Source organism: Artemia sp. Qi Xiang Cuo, chromosome 10 (genome assembly GCF_049724085.1).
Source record: "Artemia sp. Qi Xiang Cuo chromosome 10, ASM4972408v1, whole genome shotgun sequence".
Lineage (NCBI taxonomy): Eukaryota > Metazoa > Arthropoda > Branchiopoda > Anostraca > Artemiidae > Artemia > Artemia sp. Qi Xiang Cuo.
Genome location: NC_142803.1, coordinates 7,824,171 through 7,840,633, shown reverse-complemented (window position 1 = coordinate 7,840,633; position 16,463 = coordinate 7,824,171). Strand labels below are relative to the sequence as shown.

Genomic DNA, 16,463 nt, shown 5'->3' with positions numbered 1-16,463 from the left:
TATGCCAATTTGATATAGGACCTACTAGTAAGCCAAATTGGCTGTTCTGCTACGAAGCCAATTTAGTATAGGACCTACTCGTAAGCCAAATTGGCTGTTTTGCTACTAAGCCAATTTGGTATACGACCTACTTTTAAGCCAAATTGGTTGTTCTGCTACTAAGACAAATTGGTATATGACCATGGGCGTAGGCAGCATATTCTCTAGGGGGGGGGCAGATATTGTCTAGGAGGGGGGGCAGTGGTTAGTGTGACGGAGTTTTATCAACAGCTTTTTCCAAACCATCTGCTTCTCCAGCCATATCTAAAGTAATTTTTAAGGTCTAGGGGGGCCGCTGGCCCCCCCCTGCCCCCCCTCTCTACACCCATGTATATGACCTACTCGTAAGCAAAACTGGCTGTTCTTCTTCTTCAGTTTTTGTAATTTCAACGTTCACGAAACTGTTTGACGAAACTCAGAAATTCACAGAGAAGTAAACAAAAAATTAAATGAGGAAAATTGTCAGCCAGTAAAAAAGTTTGTGATGGATACGTTCAATCCACTCCGCTGGCTGAAAACTTCAGTTTGAATTTTCTTTTTTTCCCTAAAACTTCTCAAAATTTCTCAATTCATTTCTTAGACCCTAAGATTAACGCTAAAAAAGTAGTATATCTAATTTGGCTTCTCATTTTTTAACATGGGAAGATAGAGAATTTTACAAGGTAATGTAGGGAATTTTACAATGTAATGTAAAGATTTAATCAAGAAAAGACGTAATGACTTAAAGACGGAACTGTATTCAAGGCAGGGGGTCAGACGGTTTGAGCCACCCCCTCCATTGAAATGTTTCTCCAACTTGTAAGATAGTCTCAAAAATACTGGTAAAAAAGGTTATTTCTTCGAAAAAACTAAAAAATATATCCCTGACTGATTAATAGATCTTTAAAATTTAGATAAAATAAATCTTTATTTGACAGCGTTAGACAAGTCCATGGAAAGTAAATACATTCTTCTTGATTCATTTTGGTGACCCCCCTTTAACAAAATTTCTATACTATGATTTTGTCTTGTATATAATAAATCATACAAATATACGCTAAAGGTATAACGGACACTAAAGATATAAATATAAATATTTTTTTAACTGGCAGAGCGAAAATTTTAGTAGTAGTGGGTTCCAAAAAAAAAAAAAAAAAAAAAAAAAAAAAAAAAAACTATGTACGAGATCGGCAGTAACCAAGCTAAGAACTTGTGGCACGAATAAGCTCAAGAAAGACGAGCTTTACTTTGAAGGTGTAGTCAAACAGTTCGTGGTACCGAACTGTAAGTAAGGAGCGACCCGGCTCAATGGTAACTGAAACTCTAAAAAACCGAATTTTGATACCAATAGATACATCAAAAGAATCAAATTTTAATTCTGATTTCAAAAATATAAGTTTCATCAAGTTTAATGTTACCCATCAAAAGTTAGGCGCCTGAGAAGATTTGGCTTATTTTCGAGAAAAGGGAGAAAGACCCCCTAAAACCTATAGAACCTTAATGAAAATCAGACCATCATATTCAGCGTATCAGAGAACCCTCCTGTGGAGGTTTGAAGCTTCTTTCTACAAAAATGTTGACTTTTCCATTTTTTTCCGGAACAAATATCACGGATGGGTTTTTAGTTTTCTTTTTTTTTTTGTTTTTTTTTTTTTGTTTTCTAGGGGTGATCGTATCGACCCAGTGGTCCTAGAATACCGTAGGAGGGCTCATTGGAACGGAAAATAGAAGTTCTAGTGCCCTTTTTAAGTGACCAAAAAAATTGAGGGAAACTAGGCCCCCTCCCACGCTCATTTTTTCCCAAAGTCACCCGATCAAAATTTTGAGATAGCCATTTTGTTCAGCATGGTCGAAAATATTATTACTATGTCTTTTAGGATGACTTAATCCCTCAAAGCCCCCAGGGGAGGGCTGAAAGTTATGAACTTTAACCAATGTTAACATATAGCTAGTATTGGTTATTGGGAAGCATACAGACGTTTTCATGGGGAATTTTTTCTGGTAGTGGGTGGTGGGGGTGGGTCGGGGGTTATATGGGAGGATCTTTTCATGAAGGAAGTTTTCTTGGGGAAGGGACATTGCTATGAAGGGGGCGCCGGATTTCCCATCATTATTTTAAAAAAAAATCAGAAATTAAATATAAAAACAAAGTTTTTCAACTGAAAGTAAGGAGCAACATCAAAACTTAAAACGAACAAAAAAATATTAGCTATATGATTGGGTTCACATTCTAGTCAATGCCTCGCTCTTTAAGCCAAAGATTTTTTATTACTTTCATAATAGCGATTTATTCTAATTAACGGCCTTTGTGATTAAGGGGGCATTTTTAAAGAATTAGTACAAAGTCCGAACTTTCGAGTAAAGAGCAGGGCATTGAATAGGGGGAAAACCCCCTAATATGCGTATTAAAATATATAAATATATAAGTTGGTTACGTAAGTTAGTTCGTAAGTTAGACATATTTATTACTAATAAAAACGTTCGTAAATAAAATTCAACAAGTTTCGAGAAAGCCATTAAACCAAATAAAGGTAAACTTAATATGCAAATTTCGTTTTAATTATTCATGCACGGTGAGCCAAAATCAAAACCTGAATTAATTCATAAACGTTCACAAATGAAATAAAAAAAAACAAGTTTTTTTTTAATTGAAAGTAAGGAACGACGTTAAAACTTAAAAGGAACAGAAATTATTCCGTATATGAATGGGGCTGTCCCCTCCTCAACGCCTCGCTCTTTACGCTAAAGTTTTACTTTCTCACAACTCAATTTTTTTAAACAATAAAATTTTGTTTTAATTGCGAATTTTTTTAATTAACTTTAACGAAAATCACACCATCAGATTTTTCTTATCAAAGAACATTAATAAAGAAGCTTCAAACTCCTATCTGCAAAAATGTGGAATTTTGCATTTTAAAATAAAAGCTGCATTAACCCCTCCTAAACGCCTCGCTCTTTACGCTAAAGTTTGACTCTGTCTCACAACTTTATTTTTTAAAACAATAAAAAACTTTAGCGTAAAGAGCGAGGCGTTGAGGAGGGGACAGCCCCTTTCATATACGGAATAATTTCTGTTCGTTTTAAGTTTTAATGTCACTCCTTACTTTCAGTTTAAAAAACTTGTTTTTTTTATTTAATTACATTCAGAGATGAACAGGATTGTTAATGTTTGGAATTTTACGCTCGGGATATATTTTCAAATGGAGCTGATGCGTTTTCGTACTCACCAGCAGTGGTGGATCCAGAGGGAGGGTGAGGGGGTGCCCCTCTAACATAGTCTGAAGTAGTGTAATTTACTTAAATAACGCAAGTTTGCGTTAATTAAACTTGGTCCTGAGGCAAGTTTATCACATCAACCTATCCCCCCCTAAAAAAAATCCTGGATACGCCCCAGTTCACCAGACGGAGAGGTAGAAGAGCACATGCATACTTTGGACAAGGTTCTGGTATGCTGGTGCCTGGTAAATCTAAAAAGATGGTTTTTAGGAGAAATGACCAGTCCCCTGGGTTTCAAACTTGTGCAAATGTTGCTACAGCAAAGGAAAAGATATCTTCTAAAAGAGTGACAAAAAGAGTGACAGTGGTAAAAGAGTGACTTTTTGGCTTGTCTTTGCCTTGTCTACGACAACTTGTATTAATAGAAACACATTCTCCGTTGTGTGACTCTGTGTGGCGTGACCCAGTACCGTGACTCTGTAAGCTCAGCCAGAGTCTACCCAGCTTCAAATGGGTACCTGGAGAAATCTGGGGAGGGTAAACAGGAAGGGTGTGCGAAAGCAACTGATGGTTGGCCCCCAACCCCCCATTGCACTTCCTGGCTGAAGGGCCAAGAAACGGAGATCTGCACCGCCGGTAGAGACTGTAAAGTCCCATGCCGTATTCTTTACCTCTGATTTGGATTAGATTTTATTGTTTTGCTTTTTTTAAATTTTGTTGTTGTTTTTAAAAGTTGTGGTTTTAAAAGTTATTAAATGTTGTTTTGTTTTTAAAAGTTGGCTGCATTGAGCGTGGTTTGGTACTTTTGTTTTATTTTAAATTCTATTCGATTGAATTTTGGCTAAATTCTTTGGGATTTGTTTACTTCTAGCTATTTTTGCTTTTTCTTTTTTTCTAACTATATTATAAATATAGTTAGATTTATTATCTAACTATATTCTCTTAATTGTTTCAAGTTTTGTACTATTGACTTGTTTGAAGCTTTTCTATTTAAATAAAAGTTTTTTTTCTAACTTTGCTATGGTGTGCAATTTTAATTATTTTTGGGGGGAGGGGGCTCTTGATTTTACATAACTGGTTTTTGTTTTACTTTTAGCTTTTTTGTGTTGCAGCTTTTGGCTTTTTCTAGCTAAATAGTTTTGGTTTGATTCTTTATGTTCTTGTCTTCATAATTAACTTCAGTGCGCATGGATATGTAATTTTCATCTTTTTTTTGTACTGAGATGCATGGCCGTGCCCAGAGGGGGAGGGGGGGGAGGAGGGTTTGAACACCCCACCCCCCCCCCCCCACCCCAAAAAAAAAATGTCCAATAAGAGAGTCATTCATACTCCTGCCATTTACCCGTGCCCCAGCCATTTAAACATTTGCCTCTCAATTACTTGGACTATCTGTCTTGGCTTTTCTCTGTCTACAATTACCCAGCCCAGTCTTGATGCAACCTCTTGCCCAAAATACTTGATAACTTCAATTCAAAATCAATTCAAACTCAAATTCTTTGACTCGTAAAAACGTAACAAAAATGGATATAAACAAATGTTGTATGTGTTTTTTGAGGTGTTTTTGTGTCAACCCCCCCCCCCCCCCGAAGAAAATCTTTGAGTAAAACCCGTTCCCAAAAAAATGCTGGATACGGCCTTGCTGAGGTGGATCAGGTCTTTAATTTTTATAATTAGTTTGATTTTGATACTTTTTTCTTTGGTTTTTATCTAATCATATGTCGTCTTTAATCCTTAATTTTTTACGATTATTTCTTCTTATTAATATATAAGATAATCTTTTCTCAATTGGATTCATGTGTCGGTTTCACATGTTTTCAATTGGTAATCATGTCATCTTTAATTTTTAATAATATATGAATATTTCTTCTTATTAAGAAATAAGATAATCATTTCTCAATTGGTTTTGTTTCTTGCTTTTTGTTTAATTTCGTTTTTTTCCCTGCATTGGTGTGTTATTTTGTATTTTTTTTTCTTTGTGTTCATTTAACTGGTTCTTGGGATGTGAATTCGTCAAATTTTTGTGACTTTTGGATTTTTGGTTGCTAAAAATTTTTCTCTGAATTTAATCATTTATTCGGTGCTTATGTGTTCAATTTATAACTTTTTTCCATTGTTATTTCCTGTGGTTTGTTTCGGTTTGGTTATTTAGGGTTTTATTGATCTAATATTGTTTTGGGTTTTATTAACTTTGGGTTTTATTAACTTTGGGTTTTATTGTGTTGGGTTTATTGTGTTGGTTTTATTGTTTTAGGTTTTATAAAATTTTTGGGTTTTATTAGCTAATATTGATCTTTTAATCTGTTTCGTTTTACTGGTTTCTGGCTTGTGATTTCGGGAATTTTTTCCCGAATTTATGTTTTCTGATTTTTTTTTTTTTTATTGATTGTGAGATGAATTCATTTAATTTTTTACTGTATTTTTCCTGATTTTTTTTATTGATTGGAAGATGACGAATTCATTTAATTTTTTACAATTCTGGCTTTTTCTATTTAAATAATTTTGCTTCTGTATAGTTTTTTTTTTGTATTCTTAAAAAAGAATTTTCAATGAATAAAACAATATTTTTGTCTTATTGATGACGTGTTTAAATAAATCAGATAGACATATCATTTCGGTTTTGAAAAAAGCTTTTGAAGCCAATTGCATGTACAGAAAAGCCTTTCTTCTACTCCCATATTGATATATATAAAAAAAACTAAATGAAAAAACGAAATTGAGGACGACGCATGATTAGGTAAAAGCAAAACTGCAAAAAAGGTAAACCACTTACAAAAAGTAAACACCTTATTCATCTCAATAGAAAATAGGATAACATTACAAAACCAGGCATACTAAAACTTTAAATGTAAACAAACATAAAAGATATTAAAATCAAACATTATTTAACCAGAAAAGGCCAAAAGCTGCAACGTAAAAAAGGCTAAACGTGAAAACCGAAAATCAATTATGTAAAACCATGGCAACATAAATTGAACAAATTCCCAAAATTGAACGCGAGAGCTAAGTAAAAACAAAACTTCAGAATCAGCTGAGTGTGTCAAATAAGCCAAAAGTTCAAGACTCGAACCAATTAAGATAATATAATCGGGTAAAAATAAATAGTTAAAAGTGAGCAAATTCAACAATTTTACAAGAATTTAAAATAAAACAGAATAATCAAACTACACTGCTATAACTAGTCCCCGAAACCGCGCCACGCCGACATGACGGCGGCAAATGCGTGATTTAGTATCGGTGGCGGCGCGCCACCAGGTGCGGCGAAATTTTTTTGGCGGCGCGCCACCGATTTCTGACCGGCGGCGCGCCACGGCGCGCCGATTTTTCTGATTAAAAATAATAATAAAAATTCCACTTCACCAAGCATGTTCAAACTCAACTTGATTTTAGTGAGGATTTTTAAATAGATGGCTAAAAACATACAAGAACAATATGACAAAAGAGGAATTTGTTGGGCCTTGCGGAAAGTGTTTATGTTCACCATTGATCAGATCAAGTAGAATTCTCATTTTTAGCCACTAGACTCAGGGAGACCTATGTTGTGCTTTTAACATCGCATGGTTCCTACAAAATCCCGTGTTTAGTCATTTTCTTCTTGTTAATGATTTCGGCTAATGTGTGTATAACTTTCAAAGTTTGAAGTTCGAACATCTCCTGTTCATCAAATACATACGAAAAGGAAGTGAAAAATAAACAAATAACCACATCGAAAAAACACTGTATAAAAGTCAGATACCATGGCTTAACAACACCAACAATTTTAAATCAGCGGGTACATCCCTTCAGTTACAATTGATGTAACAAAAGTGACTTTGTTCACTCTGCCTGGAGCCATTGAGCATCGATAAATAAATGAAACCAAAAACGAACAGAAATTACAATAAATAACCGAGTCAAACTCAACATAAGTTGGGCTCAAAACCCCTATGCCTTCCCAAGGCCAGAACATAATTTGCACTTTACTAAAAAAAAAAAATGTTTTTACTTTTATAACTTTAATAAATCAAATAATATTAACATTTTGATTACTAAATATCAGTACATGTATATTAAACTGACAATGCACATTCATTTGTATTTTTTCAGTAGAGTGCAAATTATGTTCTGGCTTTGGGAAGGCATAGGGGTTTTGAGCCCAACTTATGTTAATTTCTGCTCGTTTTGAGTTTGACTTGGTTATTTATTGTAATTTTTGTTCGTTTTGGGCTTCATTTATTTATCTATGCTGATTTGTGGTAGTGTCACACTTGGTAGATTATTTGATTTTATTTTTGCTCATTTTTTGTTTAATGGAGTTCTTTACTTTTCTTTGAAAAACTTATTTTGTGGAAACAGTTTTTTTAGTTAATTTCTGTTCGTTTCATATTGACATAGTCTTTTTAGGGAAAAAGAAAATAATACTTTGAATCGTTTCGTTTTTTTTAAAGAATTTATAGTTTGGCCTGCTATTTGTATGTTGGAAAAAAATTTTCAGCAATTTTTAACAACATAGACCCTTTTAAAAATCTGAACTCAAATAGTAGTGTTTAATTTAGTTTCATACCTCATCTAGTTGACCTGAAATGGAAAACTTGATACCACTCGCAGAAAAATCTGTTTACTTTCTTTGATAGCTTGGATACACTTAAGCTATTTTGATTTGGTTAAATTTTAAGAGCAGAAGTAGCCCCGAAAGTTTGAACATAATACCCTCAATCATTCTTGGGATACTGCTGAGATACCTTATTGGGAATTAGCATTAACACAGTGCATTTTGATTTAATCTTAAGGCAACATTTACTTTTTAAACATAAAGGCAAATGGGAGGGTGGGCGTGGGAGGGGGATTAGTTTCCCTCCAATCACTTTCGACTATAAAAAAGGACATCAGCCCTCTCTATTTTCAATCGAATGAGCCCTTTTCGAAGTTCCTACGACAACTCCTTCGATACGAAGTGCCCTGGTCTAAACAACAACAAAAAAATGATACATTATACCCACATCGATCTTTACTATAAAAATGTCAAGCCTTCCAATCACTTTCGATTATTAAAAAGGGCACTAGGCCTTTCGTTTTCCAATCGAATGATTCCTTTTTGGGTTTCTACGACAACACTTTCTAAAAACACCTTATATGCCCCCAGAGCATAAATTAAAACCCTTACCCTAAGGGCTGTGAGGGTGGTTGTCATCCTCTAAGACCTAATTTCCAGAATTTTCAACTACTTTAAACAAAATGGCTATCTCAAAATTTTGGACTGGATGTGTTTCGGGAAGTGGTGGGCGTGGAAGGGGTCTTAGTTGCCTTCCAATCTCTTTCGACTATTAAAAAGGGCACAAGCCACTCCAATTTCTAATTGAATGAGCCCTTTTCGAAGTTTTTTCAACAACTTCTTCGATACGAAGTGCCCTGGTCTAAAGGAAAAAAAAATAATAAATAATACATTGTGCCAACGTCGTTCTAATATACCCCCGGGGCATAACTAAAAACCCTTGCCCTAAGGGTTGGGGGGGAGTGACCTCCTCAAAATCATATTTTCTCTCTGGAAATCAATTACTCTGAACAAAATGGCTATCTTAGAATTTTGATTGGATGTGTTTGGGGAAATGGTGGGCATGGAAGGGGTGTTAGCTGCCTTCCAATCACTTTCGACTATTAAAAAGGGCACTAGCTATTCCAATTTCCAATTGAATGAGCCCTTTTTGAAGTTTCTACGACAACTCCTTCGATACGAATCGCCCTGGCATGGAAAAAAAAAAAAAATAATACATTGTGCCAACATTGTTCTGTACTTAGGCAGCGCGATTGCGCTGCCTATGATAACATCCTCAATTGCCTAATGTTCTTTTACCTACCTCTTTTCATCCGAAATTCAGAAAGAAAAATGAACAGAATTTTAAAGTGGAAGGTAGAATTTCTGTTTCAAGAAAAATTTCTTCTTCTCCTTCCTACGAACCGATATACATGGCAAGCCCAAGATGACAGTATTTATTTTAAGAAACAGATCAGCCGGGATGACGATTGAAGCCCGGAGGTCGATATCGATAAGCAAAAAAGAGAGAAAAAACAAATAATAACGGCGGCGTATTAGTGACGCCGCCGCCGATAGAACCAGTGGCGGCGTCAGCACGCTGATGCAAGCTCGGCGGCGCGCCACCGATTTTCTCGGCGGCACGCCGCCGACTTTTCGGCGCGGCTTCGGGGTCTAGCTATAACCAACTGCGTGCAAAGGACTTCAAAAAGCAAAGACAAATATAATCTGAATCAAAAGTATTCAGTTCTTTGAATTAAAATAAGAGCTTATATTTTTTCATTTTCCCCTTGTATCCTCTGGGAAATTTTCAAAACCCTGCCCAGTATATTTCAAAACTTAGCCTCCATTGTTTTATCGTAAGGCTTTGAAAACATGCGTAATTATTTGGCTGTTTTGCTTTACAAAAATGTATTGAATAAGTTTAGCCCCCCCCCAACCTTTGCCCTTCTGAATATGATATGCGTTAGAATAATTTCAAAATAAATTGCCAGTGTTAACTCATTAGAGAATATTTTTTTACTATTTATGTTTGCCAAAGATAAGCCAAAAATTTACTCTTTAACCACAGTAGATAGGTTTTGCTTTGTTATAGTTACAAGATGGACAAGTTTGAGACATAGTGGGCTGATAGTTCTTTCTGCGAACAGTCCCTTTCTCTTTACCCAGTACCGCAAGTACTCAAGCCCTATTCAAACTACGCAGGGCATTTGCTTGGCAAGAAGGAAGACCCTAAACTAATTAAAGTTTCGTTTTTCTCACGGTTCAACATGACAACACTGTCAAAATGTTATACTGCCTTAAAAACTTCATAAGAAACCGAAAGAAAGATAATATGAAATTACTATAACTGACCTAATGCAGGAATAGACCTAAGATAGCCCCAGGGACAAATTTTTTTTTTATGTCCTTAGTACTCTAATTTGCATTTATTCATTGAAAAGTTTGAAAAAGATAAGTAAAAACTTGCGCACTTATCACATCGGATAGATTTTGCTTTGTCATAGTTTCAGACACAGATTTCCAGACACAGATGGCAGGTAGTTCCTCCTACGAAGAAACCTATTTTCAGTTATATTGTATTATTTCAAAACTTTATTTGATTGCTTAGTCCCCACAGCCAGAAACTAGGGGTGGCTCACCCCCCCCCCATGTTTTCCCTTTGGTCTTATGTATTTGTTTTAAAAGTAAAAATCCTATTAGGCTGGAATGAAGGCAACTCATTTTTCGCAATGTTTTGTAGATATACAGAATTTCCAATTCACAGCAAAAAAAGGATTTTAAAATATTTTCAACTTTTGTATAAAATTTGCTGTTTTCTAACTGCTTGTAAGTGCGTCGATCTTGTTGCTTTTAATTATATCTGTCAAATATTGTGATAAATATTTAACTATGTTCTCATGCTAAGTCGATCTAAACTTTCATTTGACAAGGTCCTTTATCAAAGGTCATGGTCAAATGACCTTTCATTTGATAATTATTTTGATATTTTTAACGTTGCAATTAGAATTACGTTATATTTCCTGTAGATTCTCTCGTATATACTTTTCATAAAAAAGACAAAAAGAAAAAAAAATCTCATCTCAATATATTCAGAATACGGGACTCCTTCAGCTCTAAGCCAGCTATCTCCAAGCTCATTTAAACTCCCCATGTCCTAAACAACCTCTTTACTGGGATGGGGCACTAAATCTAATTGGGAGTTGTTTTTTTTTTAAGTTGTGTTTGACTTTCCTTATAATCTACCTCAAGTAAGTTACTATTTACTCTCAATAGATTCGAAAGCTATGAGCAAAACCCTGAAATTACTTATATTTCGTTTTACAAGTTAGAACTGGTGTTCCTCAAGGTTTTCATAATCTTACCTGTCAAAGTCCCGGGCTTTTCCGTAGAAAGGCTTTTCTGCATAGCGTTCGGCAAAAGTTTTTGCTGCAGGAGGCTCGGCATTCAACCCACGTTCTTTCTGAAAGAAGCAGCAACGATTAGGAAACTAATTTAATACTTTAATAGATAATTTATAGAAAATATTCATTTTGTATGACCCCCTGATTTATTCAGCCCTTATTAGTTATTTTGACTGATAATAAGTCGATTCTATCGTCTATAGTTCGTCTATAATATCGTCTAACATTCTATCGAGCAATCCTAAGGTTCTATAATTTTAATTTTTTCTGTATGTTTTACTTCCACAGTTCCCCAAACTCAAAATCTATCAGCCACAAGGCTCCCCACCTCACAAACTGCTAAAACCAAATCCCCCCCCATTCACGCCATATTTCAATTCCCTCCTGTAAGTATGAAGTTACCTTAGCGACCCTCTCAACAACAAATATTTTCAACCGAAAAATTGCCGCTTCAAATATGTCTCGCTGTATCCACGACATTTTTTGAACGTCAAATTTAACCTAGTTTTTGTTATTGTAAATATAAATTTACTAAGGGAAATTAACCATACCTTTATTTTCGTTGGCCACATATTACTTCTTCAATTCTTAATCAAGCTTTAAGATTGAAATGGTGGCTCCAATATAATGTTATGCATTTCAGACTTACACGACAAGACAAGTTGGTTTTGTCTAAAAGTTTTTCAGAAAATGCCTAGATCATAATTCAAATTCTTAAAGTTTAGAATAAAATAACACTGAAATTTGACAATGTTAATATTTTTCATTTAAGAAGTAGGTAACTATCAGTAAAATAACAAATTCAAGAAAAGTCTACTTTGGCAAACCCTATCCACAGTCTTAGACTTAAAAGGGGTATTATATATCTTCTTCAGATGCGACAAGGGTGTCTCCAAAGTTTCAAAAAAAAAACACTCCTATAAAATAGTTACGTATTTTGAAGTGGCAAGGAAAAGAAAGAAGAGAATGTTAGAGTGTTTTTTTTTTGTTTTTTTTTTATTTGGCTCAAACTTTTTATTTATGCTTGAATACTTTCATTTGGATCACTGAATTTTACAAAATCATTGAAGGTTTTTTTTTAATCGAGGGTTTTTATTTCTTAAGAGTTTGGTTTTACGTCGAGCATCCGATTGGGTAAAAATGTTCTGCTAATCATTTTTTTTTTTTTTTTTTTTTTTTTTTAAGTTTGTGAAATTCAGTTTCATCAAAGTTAATAATCTTTAACTTTAATAACAATCAGGCTGACCTCACCCAAACCTTTTTCATACCTTCTCTCAAAAGCTACCTAAAACTGCCTCTCTCTCTCTCTCTCTCTCTCTCTCTCTCTCTCTCTCTCTCTCTCTCTCTCTCTCTCTCTCTCTCTCTCTCTCTCTCTCTCTCTCTCTCTCTCTCTCTCTCTCTCTCTCTCTCTCTCTCTCTCTCTCTCTCTCTCTCTCTCTCTCTTGTTTACCTCTCTCTCATTGTTTACCTCACCTTGTCAATGTGTGAAAGCTGTGGGTTGTAATAGTGTTCACCAAACTTGTAGTTGTAGTCATATACTCTTGTTGTGGGCCTTTTCCACGTTGAGGTTCTTCCGGACATCTTTATTCTAAGAAAATAAAATTATAAATTAATTCATTTATATTAACAAATTATAAGTGAAATAAACAGATAAAAATGAATTAACAGGTAAACATTAGATTTCATACAAATTTTAAATTATTTGTGCTATTATTTCGTCTAGCAGGGGGGGGGGTTTGTCAAAAATGATCTTCAAACCCTTTTCGAAGTGTTTCAAGATGCCTTCTAGGTAGTTTTTTGAGTTATTAGCACAGAGAACGAGGACTCTGGCCACACTCTTTTGACTACATTCAAGATGCACACACAAGGTCCAATTACGCATCATTGCATGTAATTTTATGGAATATGAAGCAAATTTGTTTAGTTAAAGGAAGCTTTAAAATAAATATCAAAAAACATTTTACTGCAATAAGAAGGGAGGTATCACCCCGCAGCACTCCTATCCGGATTTAAATCAAGGGAGATGTGGGATTAATTACTCTCCCCTCCCCCCACATACCCCTCCTGTATTTACCTGAAGGTTCATGGAGATTTAGAAAGTTTGGGAATTGAAATGCGCTCTTTTAGGCATCTGGAACCTTCCCTTCCTACACAATGACGCACCATCCCTCCTCCACAATAGCTGACGTACAATTATACGCTTTTCTTCTTTTTATTTGTCTTAGTTTACCATTGGCTCCTCCATTTTTCATTTGGGGAGAATTTTCAAGGATGGAATTGCCGGAGGGGAGTTTTTCGTGGAAAATTTCCAGGGGGATTTTACACGAGGGGGGGGGATTGACGGGAAAGTTTTCTTCGGAGGGAATTTTCCGTGGGGGAGTTTTCCGGGGGGAATTTCCAGCCAAAAACAAATCTCGTTGCATTCATTCTTGACGTCCTAATTTTTTTTTTTTTTTTTTTTTTTTTTTTTTTTTTATTATTATTAACTAATTGAATTTTTCCAATAAATGAGTTGAAAGCACATTCATTTAAACAAAAAAGAGTTAAAACAAAATATAACACAATTATATTTTGTGTAAAAACGGTCAGTCAATGAACGTATATATTCAAGTTGTAACAGAACAGGGGTCAGAAAGCCAAGAACGTCCATTTTGAATTATAGTAAAACTAAATTCTATGATAAAAAATACCATTAAAATTGTTGCAAAGTTTTGTCCAAAATATAGATAGCAAGTCAAAATCTTAATTCTGAAAAAAAAACTTAACAAATATTTCTCTTGTTAACCATTAGAAATTAATTTAGATTTTCTTTCCAAAAAAGAGATTTTGCAAAGAAAAGAAGAGCAGTATTAAGCCAAAGACATCTACAAGATAAAATCTATATTTAAATGTTATCTCTTTTATAGCAATATTAAGTCGAAATATCAATGTAATATCGTGTAATATCGATAGTAGTATGTATATAACGATTACAAGCGCACAGTCCCCCCATATAGCTATAACGATTACAAGCCCACAGTCCCACCATATAGCTATAACAGTTAAGAGCACACAGTCCCGCCAATACAAGCAGACAGTGTAATGACCGGAATTCAACCACCGTGAAAATTCGTGTTGATCTGTGTTCAAAGTGCGTGATGATTCCTTTATACTATAGTAACTTCCTATCTGTCTGCTACCTTTTAATTGTTAGATGTGATTGACTTATGTTTGACCTTGAATGCGGATATAAAAACTCTGACAATTTGTAATTTTCTCAGTTCAGAATTGGCATTTGAAATATAATGATGCATTCAAATAAAAGGAATATTGTCGAAAGCTACACGCAAGAAGTAAGTTATTATTTTATATTCATAGTGGGCAAAGAAATTAATTCTACTAAAATTTATACAGACCTTATTATATTTAACAGATTGTTAAATATTTTTTGAACCTGGATCTCCAGACGTCGGTAAAGAGCAATATCAAAACAAGAAAAAAAATATATAAACACTGTATTTAAATGGCTTGCGACTTAGCACATGAGTTAAATCATACCTATTTCTTATTCCGGACCAAAGTTCCCCACATTCGTTCCCCACCGGCCCCACATTCGTTCCCCACCGGCCCCACATTCGTTCCCCACTGGCCCAAAGTGCCACAATCGTCCACCGCCCCCTCCCTCCAACCCCCTCCCACTAACCCCCCCCAACCCCCCCCCCCTCCAACCCCCCCCCCTCCAACCCCCCTTTTTTTTAACTTTTTTTCTGACAATTTTTTTTGTTTTTTTTTTCTGACAGTTTTTTTTTAACTTTTTTTTTACATCTCTAAATCATCAGAAAAATAGAATGACACTTTTAATTTCAACTTAAATTTTAAAAACTTATTCTTGTGCATTCTATTGATGAGGACTGGTGGTTCTCTTTCAAGATTTTTTTCATGAAAAACAAACTTTTTTTTTAGGATTTTCAAGAGCTCCCCCTACCCATTAAGAAGATGGGGTGAAGCGACATCAGTGGTCAGCAGACCGACGGTTATACAACATGGTCGTTGGCCGAAACCATTGATACCATCAACATTAACCGTAAACCGCCCAATAGCCAACTATCCAGCTATCACAGCCAGCATCCACAGCAATATGACACAACCATCCGGACCCATCATACACCATCCAACTGTCAACTGGTCAATTCCAACATCCAACACTCAAAACAAGATAACACAACCACCCGGACCCATCATACACCAACCAACTGTCAACTGGTCAACTACCACACTCAACATGCAAACCATACCCCCATCCCATGAAGCTAATGTACTCATGGAACCAGTCACCTCTCTCCGTGATAGCGTAAGAAAAATTGTATCTTCTCTCTCTCTCTCTCTCCCCCTCTCTCTCTCTCTTATCTCTGTATTTATCTATATCATTGTGCTTTTTAAAAAAAAACAAAAAAAAAAAACCTCAATGTCAATGTTAGGATCTAGCATGAATTAATAATTAAAAAAAAATATTAAAAGGGTAGCGGTTCTACAGATTTAGATCATTAAACACTGAAAATATTTTTTCAGCTTAATTGAAGTGTCACATCACCAATATAAAAAAAAATATGGTATAATTTCTCTTTCTTATATCAGGTTACACTTAAAGAATCATATTAAACAAACACAAACGCACAGAAAAGCATACAATCACACACAAACACACATATACACAGACAATATAATTGTTCATTTTCTGATAAATGAAAAAATAACTTCACATTCATTTTTTAGATAAATGTACAGGAACTCCCACCACCAACACAATTTGAAGATAATATCCATGACGAATCACAGGAATGGATTACAAATTTTTTAAGTGATTGGTTTGGTGATGATTGTAGTCGTAGTAGTAATAGTATGCATCTCAGTCCTGATACACTCGAGGGTTTGTTGAGTGAGTTTGGGGATTCCACACCACACAACATCCCCACCATTGAGAAATTTAGTGCAGGACATGAAATCCCTGTAACATCCCCTATCATGTCCGATTTTAATTGTAGTATGCTTTCTCCGAATATAGGGGATAGTTATATTAATGTACCAAGTACATATACAGGGGGTATGACTCAACCAGCTACCCTCGAATGGGCTGATCGTCTCAGTCCTGATACGCTCGAGGGTTTGTTGAGTGAGTTGGGGGATTTCACACCACGCAACATCCCGCAACAGAATATAATGAAGATTTAAAGGGGTGTAATGGTGTACAACGATTTCGTTTCGATACTGGGCTTCAATGCTTCAAATATGCATTTCTTGTGGCAGCTCACAAGCCTCTGCAAAAGAAACCTAGTAAGATA

At 35.2% G+C, this 16,463-nt stretch overlaps 1 protein-coding gene across 1 annotated transcript in view; it reads right to left on the bottom strand.

The window, feature by feature from the left end:
* Positions 1 to 16,463, bottom strand: part of LOC148947432 (uncharacterized) — a 105,546-nt gene that overhangs the window by 60,584 nt on the left and 28,499 nt on the right. Inside the window, exons 2-3 of the mRNA XM_089095884.1 lie at positions 12,619 to 12,733; positions 11,107 to 11,204 (exon numbers count right to left, since the gene is read on the bottom strand). Of these exons, the coding sequence (XP_088952010.1) occupies positions 11,107 to 11,204; positions 12,619 to 12,726 (206 nt within the window). The 5' untranslated portion in view covers positions 12,727 to 12,733. The remainder of the gene's footprint in view (positions 1 to 11,106; positions 11,205 to 12,618; positions 12,734 to 16,463) is intronic.